Source organism: Mustelus asterias, chromosome 2, assembly GCF_964213995.1.
Source record: "Mustelus asterias chromosome 2, sMusAst1.hap1.1, whole genome shotgun sequence".
Lineage (NCBI taxonomy): Eukaryota > Metazoa > Chordata > Chondrichthyes > Carcharhiniformes > Triakidae > Mustelus > Mustelus asterias.
This window is the reverse complement of record NC_135802.1, coordinates 71,086,155-71,108,675: the sequence shown is the minus strand read 5'-3', so window position 1 is coordinate 71,108,675 and position 22,521 is coordinate 71,086,155. Positions and strand designations below refer to the sequence as shown.

At 43.3% G+C, this 22,521-nt stretch overlaps 1 protein-coding gene across 1 annotated transcript in view; it reads left to right on the top strand.

Moving 5' to 3' along the window:
• Nucleotides 1-13,595, top strand: part of LOC144480835 (ATP-binding cassette sub-family A member 13-like) — a 141,857-nt gene extending 128,262 nt beyond the window's left edge. The window contains exons 39-42 of the mRNA XM_078200460.1: nt 2,906-2,998; nt 7,240-7,345; nt 9,174-9,311; nt 11,848-13,595. Coding sequence (XP_078056586.1) covers nt 2,906-2,998; nt 7,240-7,345; nt 9,174-9,311; nt 11,848-11,919 — 409 coding nt within the window. The 3' untranslated portion in view covers nt 11,920-13,595. The remainder of the gene's footprint in view (nt 1-2,905; nt 2,999-7,239; nt 7,346-9,173; nt 9,312-11,847) is intronic.
• The last annotated feature ends 8,926 nt before the right edge of the window (nt 13,596-22,521 follow it).

The window sequence follows — 22,521 nt, the reverse complement described above, 5'->3', positions numbered from 1 at the left end:
TATAAAATACGACATACAAAAATTACTTGCTTGTTCTCTGGACCTCAATTTCAGGCTAATTGAATAATTTGGAGGGATTCCAGAGGCATTTTCAATGCCTTCGGACGGGAAGGCCAGAAATGACCGTGATGTCTGCTGTAGCACAACACCAACAGAAGTAATAAAAAATAGGGAAAACACGTAAATCACTTGCCTTGCTAGAGCAATTAATCATTATAATAAAGGAGCAGTCTAACTTTTAAATAACCTGCCTCCATAGCCCACAAACCTTGGAAGCCATCAATCCATAGAGTTCTCTCTGTCCAGGGACATGAATGATCAGAAATATATCAAATGTCACATTCCATCATGTGTTGAATTACAATATGTCTGCCCATGTTGGATGCTCCACATCGCTTCCAGCAAGAAATTCCATAAGTGTCTTTGAATAATAAGAAGCTGATGGAATAGCTTCCCACTCGACTCTCTTCTTTCACACGATGAGATTGCAACTGAAGAGGAAACTGAAGAGTAATCATCACAGATGTAATATAATTTAGCATTATTTAACATTATATTGCATGGTGCAGGGAATGGGAAAAATATCACTATCCTAGAGCATGCTCTTCTGAAGTTGAAGTTTGAGAGTCCTTCTCTGTATTAACCATTTGCATCTAGCCTGATCTGCAGCATTTAGAGGTGGCACAGTGGTTAGCACTGCTGCCTCACAGTGCCAGGGACCTGGGTTCAATTCCCGGCTTGGGTCACTGTCTGTGTGGAGTCTGAACATTCTCCCTGTGTCTGTGTGGGTTTGCTCCGGGTGCTCCGGTTTCCTCCCACAGTCCAAAGATGTGCGGGTTAGGTTGATTGCCCATGCTAAATCGTCCCTTAGAATCAGGGAGACAAGAAGGCTAAATACATGGAGTTACAGGGAAAGGGCCTGGATGGAATTGTTGTCGGTGCAGGCTCAATGAGCCAAATGGCCTCCTTCTGCACTGTACGGATTCTATTCTATGATTTAATTCTGAGACTCAATGAAATAAGTGCCAAAAATTATCCGTTCCCTAGCATTGATGTCTACCATGAGTATAAAAATGACCAGGATACTTTATGCTGGCAAATATTGAATTGCAATGTGTAGAGACTCACTGCGTAAGTGTTTTGCTCAACACTGCCCAGGGTAGAATTTAATGCCCCCCTGATGATGAGTTCCGGGGGGCGGGGGGGGGGGGGGGGGGGGGGGGGGGGGTGGAGGAGTTGCTGTGGGGAGGCAGTATAATTGATCAGTTGGCTACAGGGTGGAGATCCACCACCTTCCCACCTCCCCTAATAAGGTCTGAAGCAGGAAAGCTTGCAAGAGGCCAGAGATCAATTGAGGCCTTTAAGTGGCCACTTAACCTCAACCTGCCTCATCCTGGTATTCAACCAGCAGCAGGTACAATTTCGGTATGCAGGAAGGCTGCCCAACAAACTCTGTTGGGTTTGCCTGCAGCCTTCTAGGGAAGCCTGTTGTTCACCCACCCTCATCCCTCCATTGTAGAAGAGTTTTAAAGATGTTACTGCCATGTAGCACAACACCAGATGATCACTCATTGTTACAGCAAATTTGTGGTGTAACAGACATTGTGCTATGCAGCACAAACTTTGTCAAGTCCTTTTTAGTTGTATCTTACTTTCCTTATTCATTTATAATAAATAGTGACTAATTCCATAATCGCTGCAATAATTTAATCACATTACTAACCACTGATTTTTTTTTGTTAATTTTCCTTTCAAGATTAGTTTTGTGGTGATAAGTGCAGCTTTTATTAGTCTGGCTGCAAAAATGCATCGAGCTTCACATTTAATACTATGCAATTTAATTTAAACTATGTTAACTGTATATTGTTATCATGTACTAAGACTCATGGCTAATGAACTGTAAAAATGTTTGGAATTTTCTCAACTCTGGTGGAGGCTAACTGAGAGCAGGGTAAGTGAGGAAATTCTGGACAAACCATGTCAGACGGGTTGGTGGACGTGTTCCTGCCTCCATGTGTTTTTCCTGGAGGTGGGTTCCCAACAGTAACTGCTACCCACCTAGCAACTGATGAGTCAATTTTTCCATGCCATTCCATTTTACCTGGAGCCAACCAGGACTCCCACTGTGTGCATAGTGCGTCAGCTCCCAGGATGAGAGGACCCACAGCTTGGGAACTTCACATGAGGTCTGCGAAGTATACAATAAAAACAGGAAAGCTGCATTCAAGAGTAAGCAGAGGCTTGCCATCGCAGCAGTCTCTCATTCAGCCTGCTACCACTGAGAGTGCTGGGGCTTAAGAAAAGCCTTCCAACTCCCTCTTGTATTCTAGTAACTCTAATTGCATTCCCACTGTAGTGAAGTCTGCTGGCTGCCCTTGCATCCTGGCAGATTAGCGCTCCCATCTCCAAATTTCATCCACTGCCACAGTGAACAGTGAGGCAGTCTGTTAATTGGAGACTGTAAGATTTCACCAGAGAACAACTAACATGAGTGGTGCCAGGATCCAGAATTGGTCCTGATGCCCAAGAATTTTATAAATCTGAGATTTCAGCCAATATATTTGCAGTTGAGTCATACCTTACTGATTGAGCAATGAACCATCACTGATTTGAACTCCCCTTCTGGGCTAATTACGGTGATCCATTGTTCTGTTAGGTATTTAATGGATATGAAACTTACTGATGTAACAAATGCTAAATCCCACTGTCTTTTAATTACTTGTTATCACTTTTGTTGTGTCACCATTTGCAGATTTTCAAAAATGCTTAGCTCAAATAAAGGTGAATGTTCATATGATATTGTTTACACATTAGGTGCAAATTGTCACCAGCAGTCTTCATCAGTTTTGTGCCTTGTATTGACTTTTGTTCATGCTAACCCTCTTTTCTTTCTATCCTGCTTCAGTATGGAAGAATGTGAAGCCTTGTGTACAAGACTTGCCATTATGGTAAATGGGAAATTAAAATGTATTGGCTCTCCCAAGCAGATAAAAAGCAGGTATGTTTTACAGCCAGTAGAAATCTGCCAATGCTGAACTTCTTTCAAGTGTATCACACTATTTTATTCATTTGTATCCCTGGACCTGACTATTCAAGTGCACTCTTCGCTCATCTCTCAACATCCATAAACTTGAGGCCATACAAAACTCTGCTGCCCGTACCTTAACACACTCTAAACTCTCTTCACCCCTGTACTTGGGTTTCCTGTCCCTGTACTCTCCTCCAGCCCTACAACTTTCCAAGGCATCTATGTTCATCAAGTTCTGGCCTGTTGAGCAGCCCACTCAGCTGAGATGATATCTGTCATTGATGCAAAAAACAAAGCATACATGATATGCAGCATAAACCCAACAGCTAGAACACTGCACAACATGAAAACAGGCTAAACAGCCATGCAAGAGACACGGAAGTACTATGCAAACACTGGATTAACTTGTGTCAAGAAATCCAAACTGCTTGTGACAATCAAAATCTACAAGCTACACACAAGGGATCAAGAAGGCACTTCATCTCACCATCACTAGAGTTTGCTGAAGTTGGTAGATAGTGAAGTACTCACCAACAGCAATAAACTGATGTCTTGTTGGGCTGAACATGACTATGGCCTAGACTCCTGTGAGTTGGACTTCTCCCAGCCTGCGCTTGATGCTATCCAGCAGCTTCCTGTCATGGATGAGTTAGATAAAGAACTCTCATCACTTGAGCTTCAGAAGGCCACTGACCGCTTAGCAAATAGCAGCAAAGATGGAATCCCAGCCAAACTGCTCAAATACAGAAAGCCCCATCCATTGCCACACCTTCATGACCTCATCCTTTTCTGATGCAAGGTAGGCTCCATTCCACAGGAGATGTACGATAGCAAAATCATCACACTATACAAAAACAATGACGACAGAGGAGACTGCAGCAACTACAGGAGCATCCCACTCCTTAGCATCACTAGGAAGGCCTTTGTTTGAGCCATACTTAAAAGACTCCTTTGATTTGCAGATTGAGGGTGCCCAGAAGAATAGTGCTGTTTCTGTGCTGGCAGATTTATTTTGGACATGATCTCCATATGCCAGCTGGAAGAGAAGTGTAGGCAACAGCATATACCTCTTTACCTTACTTTTATAGATCTGACGAAGGCATTCAACACCGTCAACAGAGCACGACTCTCCAAGGTTTCGGACAAAATTGGCTACTGCCAAATCTCCTCCATCCCATTCACTCCTTCCATGACAACATGCATTGCACCGTACAGTTTGATGGCTCCACCCCTGATAGTTTCAGAGTGAATAAAGGAGTGAGACAGAACTGTGTCCTAGCTCCCACTCTGTTTAGTATCTTTCCCATGGCCTTTGAATTACCTTCCGTGTAGATATGGAAACAATTTTCTTGCACAGTAGGTCAGATGGCAAACTCTGCAATCTATCAATATTGAAAGCGAAGACAAAAACACATCACGTCCTGATCAGAAAGTGCCTCTATGCTGGCGCTGCTGTGCCAGTTGGCTGCAAAATTGCATGGGTTCCCTCCCAGGTCTGTAACATGTTCTCCTTGATAAGCATCAAGAAAACCATGGCCACAGGGCAAGGTGTTGCAGCTCCATCCCTGATCACACAAAATAACACCCCACTGGTTAGCAAATTCTGCTACTTTGGATCCACACTAACAAACAATCTGTCCTTTGATGCAGCATTCGATACACATAAAGGGAACTTGGTAATTTCGCAAAATGTACATGAAATAACATCAGGCTGACCCTTGCGCCAAGCTGATGGTTTGTAAAGCCTATGTTCTCAGCAACTTGCTGTATGGCAGTGAAATATGGATGGCTTCCAGCTTCCAGAAAAGAGAGCTCAATAATTTCAATCTTTGCTCTCTGAGACACATTATGGGTATAGCCTGTTGGGATAAAATCACAAATACCTGCCATAAACCAGAACTCCCAAGTTTGTTGGTGCAAATCAGAGGTGGCTTCAGTGCATTGGACGTGTCAGCAGGATTGAAGATTATTGCTTACCCATGGACCTGCTGCATGGTGAGTTAGCTGGAGCCAGACAACCAGTAGGTCGTTGCCAGTGTGACATGAAGGCCCTAAACATTGATTCTCACTGCGGGGAACCACCAAAGAACAAAGAACAGTACAGCACAGGAAACAGGCCCCTCGGCCCTCCAAGCCTGTGCCGCTCCTTGGTCCAACTAGACCAATCGTTTGTATCCCTCCATTCCCAGGCTGCTCATGTGACTATCCAGGTAAGTCTTAAACGATGTCAGCGTGCCTGCCTCCACCACCCTACTTGGCAGCGCATTCCAGGCCCCCACCACCCTCTGTGTAAAAAACGTCCCCCTGATGTCTGAGTTATACTTCGCCCCTCTCAGTTTGAGCCCATGACCCCTCGTGATCGTCACCTCCGACCTGGGAAAAAGCTTCCCACTGTTCACCCTATCTATACCCTTCATAATCTTGTATACCTCTATTAGATCTCCCCTCATTCTCCGTCTTTCCAAGGAGAACAACCCCAGTCTACCCAATCTCTCCTCATAGCTAAGACCCTCCATACCAGGCAACATCCTGGTAAACCTTCTCTGCACTCTCTCCAATGCCTCCACGTCCTTCTGGTAGTGCGGCGACCAGAACTGGACGCAGTACTCCAAATGTGGCCTAACCAGCGTTCTATACAGCTGCATCATCAAACTCCAGCTTTTATACTCTATACCCCATCCTATAAAGGCAAGCATACCATATGCCTTCTTCACCACCTTCTCCACCTATGTTGCCACCTTCAAGGATTTGTGGACTTGCACACCTAGGTCCCTCTGTGTTTCTATACTCCTGATGACTCTGCCATTTATTGTATAACTCCTCCCTACATTATTTCTTCCAAAATGCATCACTTCGCATTTATCCGGATTAAATTCCATCTGCCACCTCTCCGCCCAATTTTCCAGCCTATCTATATCCTGCTGTATTGCCCGACAATGCTCTTCGCTATCCGCAATTCCAGCCATCTTCGTGTCATCCGCAAACTTGCTGATTACACCAGTTACACCTTCTTCCAAATCATTTATATATATCACAAATAGCAGAGGTCCCAGTACAGAGCCCTGCGGAACACCACTGGTCACAGACCTCCAGCCGGAAAAAGATCCTTCGACCACTACCCTCTGTCTCCTATGGCCAAGCCAGTTCTCCACCCATCTAGCCACCAGCTGACAAAAGAAGGAAATGGAGACACCTCCTGTGGGCTGGCATGCACCACCATGACAACCAGTAGCTTACACTGAAAAGAATAAGCCAGCATTACTTGGCAGCTTCTTGTGTGGCACTTGTCGCAAAACCTGCCCCTCGAGGATTGACCTTCACAGCCCCATCTGCAAAGGCATCACAAATGAAGGCACCCCATTGGTTGCTGCATGTCCATCATCTGTCATAGATGGAAGGATGTTAATAAAGACACCCCGGACTCAAATTTCTCCAACCTTGGTGGCCACACCTTTCCAGACCATAAGCTCTGGAATTCCTTCCCTACACCTATCTGCCTCTCTATCTTGGTTTTCATCTTTAAGGCTCGCCTTAAAAACTGCTTCTCTGACTAAGAGTTTGGTCATCTGACCAAATAGCTCCTCTCCTGACATTGTATTTTGTTTTATAATGCTCCTGTGAAGCACCTTGAGATGTTTTATTACCTTAAAGTGCTACATAAATAAAGTTGTTGTTCTTTAACACATGCTCACCATTTTAACTTCTTTCTTGTCTGTTTCCCTTTTTGCATTTATGGTCGGTGTAAACTGGGACCAATTTTCTTGGCAATTGGTAAAACTACAATGGCCACATTCAGACAAAAGAAAGTTACACTTAGCCCTCGTCAAAGCTGCAGGCTGCCTTTCTTGCACTTCTTTCTTCAGATGCCGATGGCATGTCTGTAGAGGGTAAGCAATGCTGCAGGTACAACTTTGACCCACACCTCACTCTGAGGAATGACATTTCTGCCCACCATGGCTTGTTATCACTGAAGGACATTCCGAGATGGCATTTTACATTGTATATGGCAGATAGGAATTCACCAAGAAATGGTGTTGAAAATTGCTGAGGGAATGTGTTTTTGTTCCAGTGTAAAGTGGCTATATTTTAAAGGTTTTTTAATTGGATTTTATACTTTTTTGGTACTGTAATAGTTGTTTCCAAATTGAAATTTTGAATTTATATATTTTACCATTGGTTTATCATGAACTCTCATTTTCTTTATCGATTAGGTTTGGTGAGGTTTATTCAGTTAAAATAGGCCTCAACCGAAAATCAGCTGGTTCAGTACAGCTCACAGACCTGCTGGAGACACACTTCCCAGGCACAATCTTAAAGGTATTTTATGTAAAATAAAACCATCAGCCACTTACCGTCGGAAAATCCATTTGGAAAGTTGTGTAAGAAAAGCACGGATTTAAATTAATAGGATGCAAAATTCCCTTCCCATGTGGGAACTGCACGGAACTGAACTCCAGTGAGGCACACAGTACCACCTCTACATGTGCTGCAAGTTATTGAATGTGCACAGTCAAGACATCATTAATGTCAATGGGCTGATGCAATGCTAGGATACAAAAATTAGTTCACAAATGTGTAGCCAACATCTTCCTTATTCCTTAAGCAGCAAACATTATGAATGAAATAGGCCACGTTCTGGGACCTTTTAAAGGGTCACTTGATGGATGGAATTTAATGCCCTCCCTTGTCCGGCACAAGGCTGGATGGCAATGGCTGCCGTAAGAAAGGTAAAGTTGCCATAGTCCTAGATGACCATAGGTTGCCTGAGGATTACCACACCTCAGGCGAGGGGCAAGGTTGAGAAGGCAGGCCTTTGTGAATAACCTCAGCTGGTATGGAATGAACGCCCGCCGTTGGCAACGCTCTGCATCACTGTCCAGCTGACTGAGCTAAACTGATGGCTACTGTACAATTAAATGGAAAGACACAAGTTGGAGAGCCCATCACCTTCCCAACTTTTCCCAGTTAAGTCAGGGGTGGGAAATGTCAAGGTCATTTTCCCACCTCTGGCACAATTGAGGCCATTAGTTGGCCAATTAAGGGCCACACAAGAGCATCATTACGCAACCTCTGGTATTCTATTAGCTGTGGGGGTGACCACACCACATGGGCAGGTCATCAGGGGCTAGAGGGATCCTCCCGATTGTATACCCTGTGCTCCTTGAACCATGGAGGACACCACCAGCAGTCAGGGCTACACACACTGCAAAAGCCCTGCCCCTCAGTCCCACCAACCACATCAGTCCCCGTTACCCCCACAAACCCCGTCTCATTCACTGGGTCCTGCCTGATTGGCCCGGGTGGCCCTCACCTTATTCACAGGCCACCATCATGGATGTCTGGTTAAGGGCCTGCTGCAGTAACAGCAGTGACCATCACTCCAGCTGCGATAGAGGGATTGAAGAACTGCAGCCTTTCACAGTAACAGGCACTGATGTAGTCGTGACCATTTATTAGCCAACACCTCCCCCATTCGAGTCTCTGGCTCCAATGGCAAGCTGGCCTGCTGAGAGGAGCCGGCCGGTGACCTCCAGGTTCAATAAGTTCCCTGAAGACCAGATGGTGTCAGGAGAGTGCACTTATCTATGCTCTCAAAGTGCTTAGTTAATAACTCCAGTGTTCTCCCCAATCCTTAGCCCCAAGGTGATCTATGTAGTCAAACTTGCCATTCTGCCCAAAAGCAGAATCCTGTGGAGACTGGAATGTGTCGTAAAGTTGGCCCGATGAGATTTTTTTTCCCATTTTGGGACCACCCTGCCTTCGCACCTGCAATAGATTCCACTAATTTCCTGATATTTTATACTAAATGACTACTTTGTGGTTACCTTGTTTCTCCCTGTCACAATTCTTAAATAATGAAGTGACGATTGAAATTTTAATGTCAAATAACACACAACTCCCAAACTTATTGACAATTTTTTCACCTATTAGCAACAGAGCATTAAACAAATCAAATCTTGGAGATATTTCTATTTTAAGATCTCTTATACAAAGGGAAAAGAAGGGATAAAGTTTTTAAATTGAACCTGTGGGAGGGCCAGTTTAAATTTGCAAGGTTTAAATTTGCAATCTGAAACTCAATACAATTTTGTAATGTAAGATTGTAATCTGTGTAATTCACCTTCATTGCATTCCTTTATCTCAGGAACAACATCAATATTGTCTGGAGTATCAGGTGCCACAGAAAAAAGGAGATTTAGCAAAGATGTTCCAATTCCTTGAGAACAATAAAGAGGAACTCAATATCAAACACTATTCCATTAGCCAAGCTACTCTAGACCAGGTATGGTGCAAACATGTAGGGTGGGATTCTCCCAAAAAAATTCTAAGTGTTGAATTCACATAAAAGCTAGAGTCAATCCTACTGTTTCTTCAGCGGGATTTTCAGAATGCATCTCCCACAGTCTGTGCATTGCAGAGTGCACGAGCGTGATTCACGTGGAAAATCAGTGGGCGGGGCCCATTCCCACTGGAGAGGCCGACAGCATAGCGCTGAGCAGGCCACTGCGCATGCACCGATCTGTCAGTGCCGAGATCGACACATGCTCAGTAGCCCTGCACTGCTGGCGTCCCAATCGCTGGCCAGCACAACAACCCACCATCACTGGCCATGTGACCACCCCCCGATCGTTGGCCTCCCGGATGTGTCCGGGCCTGCCTCGATCCCCCCACCCCCCCCACCCTCTCTCCTTTCCCCCACCCCCCCCTCCCCCCACACAGCCCGCCTCGATCTCCACCCCTCCAACAGTCCCGATTTTCTGCCCCCCCCCCCCCCACCACCGGTGGCCTTGACCCGCCTGCAGTGCGATAAAGCATTGCAGCAGGCTGAGACAATCGTCCCCGTAATATGCAGGCAAAAAGAGCCATCTGCTACCAGTTCGAATATTGTTTCCTCAGAATTGCTAGTATTTGTGCATTATTAATGCACACCACTAAAATCCCAGGTGTACAGTGTTCCACAAAGCCCCTGAGCAAGGTGAAACCTTTTTCCTTTTTTCTCTTACATTTACATTATTTTAGTCTTTGCTCATTCTTTTCGTTCTACTTATGGATTGGCCAGTTTGCTTTGATCCCAAGGTATGTTCCTGCGCTTACCTTGAGACCTGACACTGAAAGGCGTGACGTATCAGACATTATTTTTTTTACAAGGGTTGGCTGAGGACTAGAGAAATTAATGATGCATCTGACTCAGAATCCCACACTTGCTTTCTGCTGTTAATTGAATCTGCTATTGCAGCTTGCAAGGTAGGGGTTGCAACAGTTGCTTGTTGGGCCAGTCTTTAAGTAGTATTTTACAAAACTAATCTACAAATCATTCAAAATACCAACTCACTACAGAACTGGCATCACTGGGGCTGTCACCTTGGTACTGTAAAAAAAAAATCCATCCAACGGATCACCCTGCTCTGCACTTAGCTCGTACACTTCAAGATTAGCCTCTTCGTTTTAATTTTGGATACTTTTACATAATTAATTTTAACGTAGGATCAGGATAGACAAACAAAGTGTTGAACTACTGAAGCCTATTAGATCCAAGTTGGTTTAACATCTGTATTGTTTTTTATTTTGACTTCATGACATGGTCTGACCTCTCCGAAAGATTAGTGTGAATTTTATTGAGACTGGTTAGATCAACGGACATTGTTATGACTGTTTGTATAAAATGCTGTCACCCATTTGATGGCCAAAATATAAGTTGTGCCAACAACTCTATTAAATCCAAAAGGTTAAATTTTCTGGTTGTATTGTCTTGCGTGCTGGCAGTCCTTTAAAATTGAATGACTGCAGAAGGCTCAAGGATATTGCTGTTGACTGGGCCAACATGGGTTCAACTCATGGGACAGAACATTGACAATAATACTAATGTCATTGATATCTGGCTGAATGTCATGGGACACTGTGGTCCCTGACCACTGGGCTAAAATGTCAGTGGTGAGTCTGCCCACCATAGTGACAACTGTCTCTCAGGGTGGGCATTCTTACGATGGGCAGGGGACCCACAGAGAAGACCTCCCCCTTGCTCAACACCAATGCACACAGTTAAAGCTGCTGGGCTTTGCCAAGGATATCGGTCTTCCCCTGCTCCAGGTAAAATAATGACAAGGGCAGGATGAGGTTTTTAAGTACCCATTAATTGGAAATAAATTAACTTAAAACTGTGGCAGGGTTTTCTTCTTGCTGGTAAGAAGTGTGGGATGGTTTCTCAAATCATTTCTATCATTTGTTCTCTTCTTTACTCTGTTACACTTTACTCTCCCTCATAAAACTTCGGGTGGGAAAGGTGTAGCCTTAGTTCCATTTCCTAGGGAGTTGAATTACAAGGGGAGGGTGTTAAGGAGGGACCAGCCTGCCCACCAATAGCTCACACAGAGTAATCTTCCAGACTGGAGACTTAGCGTAGGTCTCTCCCGGTTAAATTCCATCGACATGAGAATGAGACCCATATTTGTGCATTAGCTGCTCATTTAAGAGCCTCAACTGGTTTACCGTGGGTAGGCTGCCCAACCTGGCACCTCCACTGGTAAAATTGGATTGGTGTAGAGGCAGGTGGGTCCGCCTGCTTTGCTTTTACATGCATCCCAGCTTCAAACCTACCAGCAGGGAAGTGTATGATCCAGGTTAGAGTTCTTGAAGTTCCATGCAGCTGGAGAAACCAGCGAAATTACACAGTAGCATTTCATATAGATTTAGTGGAGATATTATGAAAATGATATGAAGTTCATCACCCATTATGTTTGTTCCATATATGCTGTTGATTATATGGTAACAATAGTTGAATATCTCTCTGATTTATAATAACATTTCTTTTTGCTCAATAGGTGTTCATTAATTTTGCTCGACAGCTGGACCAAACAGCTCTAGAAACTGACAGAACAAACCCATCTGTGTAACTCACTGGAGAACTGCACATGGAAGTACAAAAAATATTGGACTAATGATAACATACAAGCGTGACTGTTTTTTGAAATCATGTGTGGTTTAGATCTCAGGTTTTGATGAGTTACGTACCTCAGATATGTATTTTAAATGGTAACACATTAGAAGTTTTTTTCAACAAAACGCAAGATGTGTAAATGGATTCTGAAGGTGTTCCAGTTTTTGTGTATTTCTTCAAAGCAGCTTAACTTTTCAAATTAAAATACTGGATTTCTTAAAATTGATAGTGAATTTACATTCATTGTAAAAGCTCCATTAGTCCATCTTAAATGTTTTCTTCTGATTGAACACCATGATTGATGTGTAAAGTTTAGGGCAATCACAGTAAAGAAAAGGTTGATACTTGTAACAAAGTATTGTCTGAGAAATAGGTATTAAAAGCACAAGATTGTTGATTTGATTTTTGTAAAACTGTGGATTTGAAAATGAACTGATTTGTATTTTTCTTTAAATCCACCATAATTCCACTTAATAGACTGCAATAAGAATCATTTTTAGAAAGATTTAATTCTAATGCGACCAGCCTAAAGAAAATGAAGCAAATTTTATTCACTGTACTTTTCTTTTGATAAAACTTCCACTTCCTGTAACTTGTTTCTCGGTTTGTGTAATATGCACTGGAAGCTGACGTGATCAGGATTTCAAAGAGGCAAATATGATGCAAACCATTTTATTTAATAATTTAGTATATGTAAAATGATCTATTTTCATTAGCTTCCCTACACTAAACTGGTCATTTTGGATGGTGTAAAGGTGAAATCAAAATACAATTTGTTGCTGGCAAGTTTGTGTTCTATAGGATGAAGCTGAACATTTACAGTTCTGAAGATATTGCAAATTGAAATATTTGCAAGTTGCACTAAATAAGGCCCTTGATATAACATTCATATTAGAGTTCAATATTCTGATATATTGCTTAACTTGCACTAATGTGAGACGAGCCCCAGTTGCTTTGTCATGGTGAGTTTGAGTACTTTAATAAGTGGCATTGCATTGGGTGATCTGAAGTGTTCTTGAGGAAACTGCATGTGACATAGTTGATCTAATTTTTTTTAAATGAACATTTTTAAACCATATATTGTGCAAGTATTTTCTGCCAGCTCCAAACTACTCCTGCCAAACAATTCATTTGGAAATTATACAGCATAGGCAGATTGCCCAGAAACTAATTTGAAATCAACCTCTTTGAAACTTAAATAAATATTTAACTGTTAGTGCCTATCAACTCCAAATAAAATGTAACTTTCTTTCAGAGAAATAAATAAGAGGTAGGTAAATTATCACTATAATTGAGATCCGGCCTGTTTAACAAGGTTGGGGAGGTATTGATGTGACCAGAAGGAGTTATGTTCACAAGCTACCTTCTCATCAATTGGAGGGTAGGTACAGATGATTGAAGCACTCCTGCACACTTAGGATTCTTAATATTAACATATTAACTATAAACAATTATATTTTAGAGTAAGTTTAAATATTTCATCAGATTGTGATACACATGTTTATCTTAATCTAAGTGCCAGACCTATTTAATTAATTTTCTTCCACTTTGATTATTTGTTATTGTACTAATCTCAGAATTATTTAACAATCAATTTAATCAAATAAACAGCTTCTGTATTTTTGCAACTTCTTCTTTGGTTCTTGATTTGTAATTATGTGTACAAAATTAGTAATATTTAACATAGTTACTAGACAAAATATTGATGTGAAGCACATTGCAATACATTGCTATAATATTAGGACCTGGTTGCTGTCCAAAGTTGATGTGGTAGGGATTCTCTTTCTTGTGTATCAAAGTGATAGATGTTACTACTAGGGAATTAAATACTTTTCCACTTTAATCATCCATTGTCAACGGTGAGCACTTCCTTGCCAGATGCAGAGTGAAGCTCCTTGGACACTGTCTCAATCATATGGCTTATCCTCAGCTCAGATGAACGTCACTTACAGTTTGAAAGAATCAATTTCTTACACCGGATGCCCTTAAAGTTTCAGAGAATCACTGAGAAATTTCAACCAACTTGTAGAGAATTTTATGCCATTTATTGTGCATCTGTGTGAGACTGCCAAACTCTTACAAGTGGCAAAAAGAGCAACCAAATTCATATACGGGCTCCAGAAGTGAAAAGATAACAAAGTAATCCTTCCTCAAATTAAGGATCTTTGAAAGCAATGGATTTGCTGATGAAGTTTTATTGTGAGAGCAAACCATAGAATTCCTACAGTGCTATTCGGCCCATTGTGTCTGCACTGACTCTCTGATAAAATATCTTACCCAGATCCTCACTCTCACCCTATCCCCATAACCCCATATGTTTACCATGGTTAATCCATCTAACCGACACATCTTTGGAGTGCGGGAGGAAATAGGAGCACCAGAGGTAACTCACACAGACACGGGGAGAACGTGCAAACTCCACTCAGTCACCTGAGGCTGGAATTGAACCTGGGTACCTAACGCTGAGGCAGCAGTGCTAGCTACTGTGCCCACCCCCTTCGAGTCTGGATGATGGCTCCTTTCTCTCTCCACAGACGCTATCAGACCTGCTGAGATTTTCCAGCATTTTCTGTTTTAGAATCAAATATCAATATCCAGGTCAGTTCTTCCTCCTGTGCACTCCTCTGTGAGCCATAATCAATGGTGTGCTCCAGGATCCATTGCTTTCAAAGTTGCATGATAAGGGATGCTGTAATCTTCCATCTATGGAAGGATGGCAGTGACCAGTAGGACTGTTTTTGAGGCATTTGATAGTTGTCCACTCTTCATGAGGAAGATTTCATTCTTCAGGTTGTACTGCAGTGTCCTCTAAAGAATCTGTCTGGTTACAATTCTTCCAAACATTAAGCCATTAGTCATCAAGGCTAAGGGGATCTTCTGGTCTCGCCAGAGTATGGTGTTTTGCATGGCCCACCCATCCGGCCACTGGGGAACCCACTGTGAGTGTCAAATTGGCGGGACTATAAGCTCCTGCCAGTAGAAAGGACTGGAAAATCCCACCCAATAACCTTATACATTCTAGCCATTTATGGGAAACAAATGTTAGGTTAAGAGATGTAAAATTCCTGGTTTCCCCTCTGTCACTTTTCTTAAATAGTGCGATGTTCCAATTTAAAGGAATGTCTCCCAACTCAAGAGACCTTTGGGCGATTAAATATACTCTCTTCCACCTTCTTCTGTCGGGAAAAAGATACAAAAGTCTGAGGACACATACCAACTGACTCAAGAACAGCCTCTTCCCTGCTGCCATCAGACTTTTGAATGGACCTACTTCACAATAAGTTGATCTTTCTCTACACCCGAGCTATTACTGTAACACTACATTCTGCACTCTCTCCTTTCTCTGAACAGTATGCTTTGTCTGTATAGCGTGCAAGAAACAATACTTTCCCTGTATGCTAATACATGCGACAATAAATCAATTCAAAAGATTATTATTAGGATAACTGCAAATTTCCTCATCTGCTTCTTTTAAAGCCTTGTGATGGAAACCATCAGCTTCTGACGTTTTGTCATTCTTTCATGCCTTTATTTTCTTCATCATTATTTTTTTGTTAGTTTGCCTGCATTCCTGCCCAGATTCAATATTAGTTCCTCAAAATCTCCACCATGCTGACCTATTCATCAACTGAAGAGTTTTGGCAATGTTCCTGTTAGGGACCACTTAAGGGCCTTATGTCACCGCTGCTGGAATTCTGTTTTATTTTTGTTGGAGATTTGAAGATTTTGACTTTGTGGAATGGACGTGCCACTAGGGGACTTTATAAAACATCTGGGGAAGCAGCAATATGGACTTGCACATTGTACGTGTTCTGAAGGGGAAAGAGGAGGGGGAAGCACAAAGGAAGCCCAATGTAATTATAGACCCTGGTAATTATAGACCGGTTAGTCTTACTTCGGTGGTTGGTAAATTGATGGAAAAGGTCCTTAGGGATGGGATTTACGACCATTTAGAAAGATGCGGATTAATCCGGGATAGTCAGCACGGATTCGTGAAGGGCAAGTCATGCCTCACAAATTTGATTGAATTTTTTGAGGAGGTAACTAAGTGTGTTGATGAAGGTAGGGCAGTTGATGTCATATACATGGATTTTAGTAAGGCGTTTGATAAGGTCCCCCATGGTCAGCTTATGATGAAAGTAAGGAGGTGTGGGATAGAGGGGAAGTTGGCCGATTGGATAGGTAACTGGCTGTCTGATCGAAGACAGAGGGTGATGGTGGATGGAAAATTTTCGGATTGGAGGCAGGTTGCTAGCGGAGTGCCACAGGGATCAGTGCTTGGTCCTCTGCTGTTTGTGATTTTTATTAATGACTTAGAGGAGGGGGCTGAAGGGTGGATCAGTAAATTTGCTGATGACACCAAGATTGGTGGAGTAGTGGATGAGGTGGAGGGCTGTTGTAGGCTGCAAAGAGACATAGATAGGATGCAAAGCAGGGCTGAAAAATGGCAAATGGAGTTTAACCCTGATAAATGTGAGGTGATTCATTTTGGTAGGACTAATTTAAATGTGGATTACAGGGTCAAAGGTAGGGTTCTGAAGACTGTGGAGGAACAGAGAGATCTTGGGGTCCATATCCACAGATCTCTAAAGATTGCCACTCAAGTGGATAGAGCTGTGAAGAAGGCCTATAGTGTGTTAGCTTTTGTTAACAGGGGGTTGGAGTTTAAGAGCCGTGGGGTTATGCTGCAACTGTACAGGACCTTGGTGAGACCACATTTGGAATATTGTGTGCAGTTCTGGTCACCTCACTATAAGAAGGACGTGGAAGCGCTGGAAAGAGTGCAGAGGAGATTTACCAGGATGCTGCCTGGTTTGGAGGGTAGGTCTTATGAGGAAAGGTTGAGGGAGCTAGGGCTGTTCTCTCTGGAGCGGAGGAGGCTGAGGGGAGACTTAATAGAGGTTTATAAAATGATGAAGGGGATAGATAGAGTGAACGTTCAAAGACTATTTCCTCGGGTGGATGGAGCTATTACAAGGGGGCATAACTATAGGGTTCATGGTGGGAGATATAGGAAGGATATCCGAGGTAGGTTCTTTATGCAGAGAGTGGTTGGGGTGTGGAATGGACTGCCTGCAGTGATAGTGGAGTCAGACACTTTAGGAACATTTAAGCGGTTATTGGATAGGCACATGGAGCACACTAGGATGATAGGGAGTGGAATAGCTTGATCTTGGTTTCAGATAAAGCTCGGCACAACATCATGGGCCGAAGGGCCTGTTCTGTGCTGTACTGTTCTATGTTCTATGTATATGGCAACATTAAAGTTGGTACTGCTCCAACTGCTGTTGCTGCGATTCCAGCTGCTTAGGCTGCTGTTTGTCTGGGAACATTTAAATCAGCTGCCTGCAGCATTTTTAACATGTCAGTATTGGGACAGTCATCGTTCGTCCCCCCTCCCCCCCCCCCCCCCCCCCCCCCCCTCCCGCCCCCCCCCCCGCCCAAATTCAATTTCACTTACTGTGGCAAATTGTGGCTCTCAGAATTTCAGGGCAGTGAGTTTTGCATGAGAGATTCATATTCAGCAGCTGGATAGCATTGTTCTGCACACAGTGGAATCCTGTCACACTTTACTCCACTGATCAGTAAAAGAACTAACCATCAAGTAATTTTGTACCACGCAGCCTTGAAATTGGTGCACTGAGACCTCAATCCTGGAAATAAAACATGAGTTTCAGAAATGAGTAGAAAATTAGATTACTGACATTGGAACATTCAATTATTTGAGAGGTAGTTGGAATGAGTTGTGTATTGAATAACGGATCGCGTATCTGAAGCAAAACCTCTCGGGTAATTCAGAAGATAATTAGATGGCGGGGCACCAAAGCTATCTATCGAAGGTGGAGTTCAAATGGCCTCTGTCATCTCTACTCACATTTTTTATTTTTGTGAAAGGTGCCATCAGGGGAAAATAAAAGCCCATGAAATGGCATAACGCTTTAACTGGATATATTTTTCTCTTAGCCAGAGGTTCTACCCACTTCTCGGTCTCTGTAATTTCTTATGCACTCTTAGAATGTTGACTGTAATGAAGATATGGATGAGAATAATAATTAAAGAGAAATGTGAAGTTCAAGCTCACCCATTAAGCTTGATAATATCGTACCCCATGTTTCACTATCACAGCCCCTGCATGTTTCACACTACATGCACCAACTCAGATTCTTTCACCTAGGGCAGTTAGATATTGCAAGAAAGAATGAGGTACTAGAAGATTCCGAGCACCCTAAGAAACTGGACGCTGTGTGGAGTGGGTCAGGATGCATCACCTTCCCAACTGAAGACACGGAGAAACTTACCAATTGTTTCAGAGTTTTGGGGCCTAATTTTACAGGCATTGAAACGAAAGATGTCTGAGGAATGTTGTAAAGGCTCTCAGGACCTTTGAGCTTTGATAAGCTGCCACTCGAACATTCAACCCGCTGATCAGTGGGTGGGTGCTCAGATCTATGTTGGAGTGAGATGGTGATGCCTAGAGTGCACCTACATGAAACTGCCTTCTCTCACGACAGTGGCACATGCCTAATAGCTAGTGATATCATGAAGTCCAGGCATGAATTCTGGAGATGCAGACAGCAGAATCTCCCTGATTTCTTTCTCACCACATAAGAACATAAGAACTAGGAGCAGGAGTAAACCACCAGGCCCCTTGAGCCTGCTCCACCATTCATTAAGATCATGGCTCATCTTTTTGTGGACTCAGCTCCACTTACCCGCCCTCTCACCATAACCCTTAATTCCTTTACTGTTCAAAAATGTATCTATCTTTGCCTTAAAAACATTCAATGAGGTAGCCTCAACTGCTTCAGTGGGCAGGAAATTCTACAGATTCACAACCCTTTGGGTGAAGCGGTTCCTCTTCAACTCAGTCTTAAATTTGCTCCCCCTTATTTTGAGGCTATGCCCCCTAGTTCTAGTTTCACCCGCAATCTCTTTGGAAGCAATCTCCCTGCTTCTATCTTATCTATTCTCTTCATAATCTTATATGTTTCGATAAGATCCCCCCTCATTCTTCTAAGGTTCAATGAGTATAGTCCCAGTCTACTCAATCTCTCCTCATAAACCAACTCTCTCAACTCCGGAATCAACCCAGTGAATCTCCTCTGCATCCCCTCCAGTGCCAGTATATCCTTTCTCAAGTATGGAGACCAAAACTGTTCACTAGATGGGTGGAGAACTGGCTTAGCCATAGAAGACAGAGGGTAGCGGTGGAGGGGTCTTTTTCCGGTTGGAGGTGTGTGACTAGTGGTGTTCCGCAGGGCTCTGTACTGGGACCTCTGCTGTTTGTGATATATATAAATGATTTGAAGGAAGATGTAGCTGGTGTGATCAGTAAGTTTGTGGACGACACAAAGAATTGCTGGAGTTGCGGATAGTGATGAACATTGTCGGAGAATACAGCAGGATATAGATAGGCCGGAACATTGGGCGGAGAAATGGCAGATGGAATTTAATCCAGATAAATGCGAAGTGATGCAATTCGGTAGATCTAATGTAAGGGGGAGCTGTACAATAAATGGCAGAACCATCAGGAGTATAGACACACAGAGGGACCTGGGTGTACAAGTCCACAGGTCCGTAAAGGTGGCAGCACAGGTGGAGAGGGTGGTGAAGAAGGCATATGGCATACTTGCCTTTATTGGACGGGGCATAGAAGATAAAAGTTGGCATATGATGTTGCAGCTGTATAGAACGATGGTTAGGCCACATTTGGAATACTGCGTCCAGTTCTGATCGCCACACTACCAGAAGGACGTGGAGGCTTTGGAGAGAGTACAAAGAAGGTTTACCAGGATGTTGCCTGGTATGGAGGGTCTTAGCTATGAGGAGAGATTATGTAAACTGGGTTTGTTCTCTCTGGAAAGATGGAGGATTAGGGGCAATCTAATAGAGGTGTATAAAATTATGAAGGGCATAGATAGAGTGAACAGTGGGAAGCTTTTTCCCAGGTCGGAGGTGACGAACACAAGGGGTCACGGGTTCAAGGTGAGGGGGGCAAGGTTCAACACAGATGTCACAGGGACGTATTTTACACAGAGGGTGGTGGGGGCCTGGAATGCATTGCCAAGCAAGGTGATTGAGGCGGACACGCTGGGATCGTTTAAGACTTATCTAGATAACCTCATGAACCGACTGGGAATAGAGGGATACAAAAGAATGGTCTAGTTGGGCACATGAGCGGTGCAGGCTTGGAGGGCCGAAGGGCCTGTTCCTGTGCTGTATTGTTCTTTGTTCTTTGTTCACAGTACTCCAGAGTTGCTCCCCCGGGGACAAGAGCTACTCACTGAAGAGGTGGGCGGTACGGTGGCACAGTGGTTACACTGCTGCCTCACAGCGCCAGGGACCCGGGATTTCCGGCTCGGGTCACTGTGTGTGTGGAGTTTGCACATTCTCCCTGTGTCTGCATGGGTTTCCTCCGGGTGCTCCAGTTTCCAACCACGCTCCAAAGATGTGCGGGTTAGGTTGATTGGCCATGCTAAATTGCCCCTTAGTGTCGGGGGGATTAGCAGGGTAAATGAGGGTTCCGGGAATAGGGCCTGTGTGGGATGGTATGGACTTGATGGGCTGAATGGCCTCCTTCTGTACTGTAGGGATTCTATGATTCAATGACGTGGCCTCACCAGCACCTTATACAGCTGCAACATAACCTCCCTGTTTTTAAACTCCACTCCTCTAGCAATGAAGGACAAAATTCCATTTGCCTTCTTAATTACCTGCTGCACCTGTAAACCAACTTTTTGCAATTCATGCACAAGGACACCCAGGTCCCTCTGCACTGCAGCATGCTGCAATTTTTTACCATTTAAATAACAGTCCAATTTGCTGTTATTCCTGCCAAAATGTATGACCTCACATTTACCAACATTGTACTTCATTTGCCAGACCCTTGCCCACTCACTTAGACTATGTATATCCCTCTGCAGATTTTCAGTGTCCTCTGCACACTTTGCTCTACCATTCATCTTAGTGTCATCTGCGAACTTTGACACACTACACTTGGTCCCCAACTCCAAATCATCTATGTAATATGGCCGTGATATCACTGTTAGCTTTACGTACTCCACCAACCTTCACTCCTTCATCATCATCATCAAGTTGGCAGACAAGCCTGTATTCAAAGGGAGGTGCCAGGAGTAGTACCAGGCATGCCTTTGAATGAGGTACCAACCTAGGTTAAACACGAGCAGAGAACTAATGGCACAATCTTCACAATCGTTGATACTTCAACACATTGAATTCAATCAACTATACCAATGCATGAATTCAAGCTGGTGGAGTGAGTGTTTAACATTACTGTGACAAGAAAGAATTCCATTCTGTGAATATGAAAGTGGCATTCGATTTAGAATTATTATTATAGATGTGTGTCAATTTCACTACAAATATCCATGCTTCATTTATTCTTGTCAATATGGAATGAACAGGAGATTTATGAAAGAAACATTGATAAATTCATGGCTGATAATGTTTATCTGTATATGCTTGTTTTTTTAAATTTGAATACTGTTCTGCCTTTCATTGTGCCCACTAGCTGAAGCTGTGGTTATTGGTTTCAGTTCCAGATTTCAAAACTTGATACCAGATTCAGAAAAACCTGAGAAGTTTATATAATAGATAGAGCCCATTTGTTCAATATTTCTGTGCTGTCTCTGCTGGAACAATTCAAAGAGAATCCCACCTGTGTCTTCCTCTGTTTCAAATATTTACCTAACTTTCCCTTAAAGGATACAGTGAGTGGTCTCTGCCTCGGCCACTCCCTGTGCTAAAATATTTCTCACTCCAGTTGGAATTGGTTGCAAAGGAGAGATTGACAAAGATGTGTGAATGTGCTAAAAGAACGGAAATTCCATCAGAGAGAAAAGTACTGCTTCCTCAAGGAAGGTATTCCTGGAAGAGAAATTTTTTTTTAATACTTTTCCAATTCAATCAAATCAAATCCAATTCAGAGTCTCAACAAGTTGAGACATTTCCGATCCAGGCTGGCAAGACAGGGCAAGCGACCATTTACCCTGTCCTGGGCCTGATCTACATGAGCCAAGCTGATTGGAGGAGGGGGAGGCCACCCCGCCGCAAGGCCCGATCCCACCTGCATCCCAGCCAAAAGGCCCGAGACGCCGCCCCCAAAAATTGCTTCATATGAAACACATGAAGCCCAAACGTGACCCAATGACCCCAACCAAGCGCAGCATCCTCTCCATAGTACACTTGATCTTAGCCAAAAGGAAGAGAAATGGCAGTTATCTTCATTGAAGAAGTATATACTGCTCTTTTCTCCGACGGGATTTCTGTTTGTCTCTTTTACCTTGTTCACACATCTTTGTCAATATGCCTTTAGCTTTGACCTGTCCCTGACCTTCTATTCTGCCGCATCCCCACACCTCTCCAAATATAGCATTCATTACATTTCTATCTCTCTCCAGTTCTGTAGAAGAGTCATATGGACTCAATGTTAACTCTGTTTCTCTCTCCACAGATGCCATCAGAGCTGCTGAGTTTATCCAGCATTTTCTGTTCTTATTTCAGATTTTGCTTTTGCAGGGATTGCTTGTGATCGACG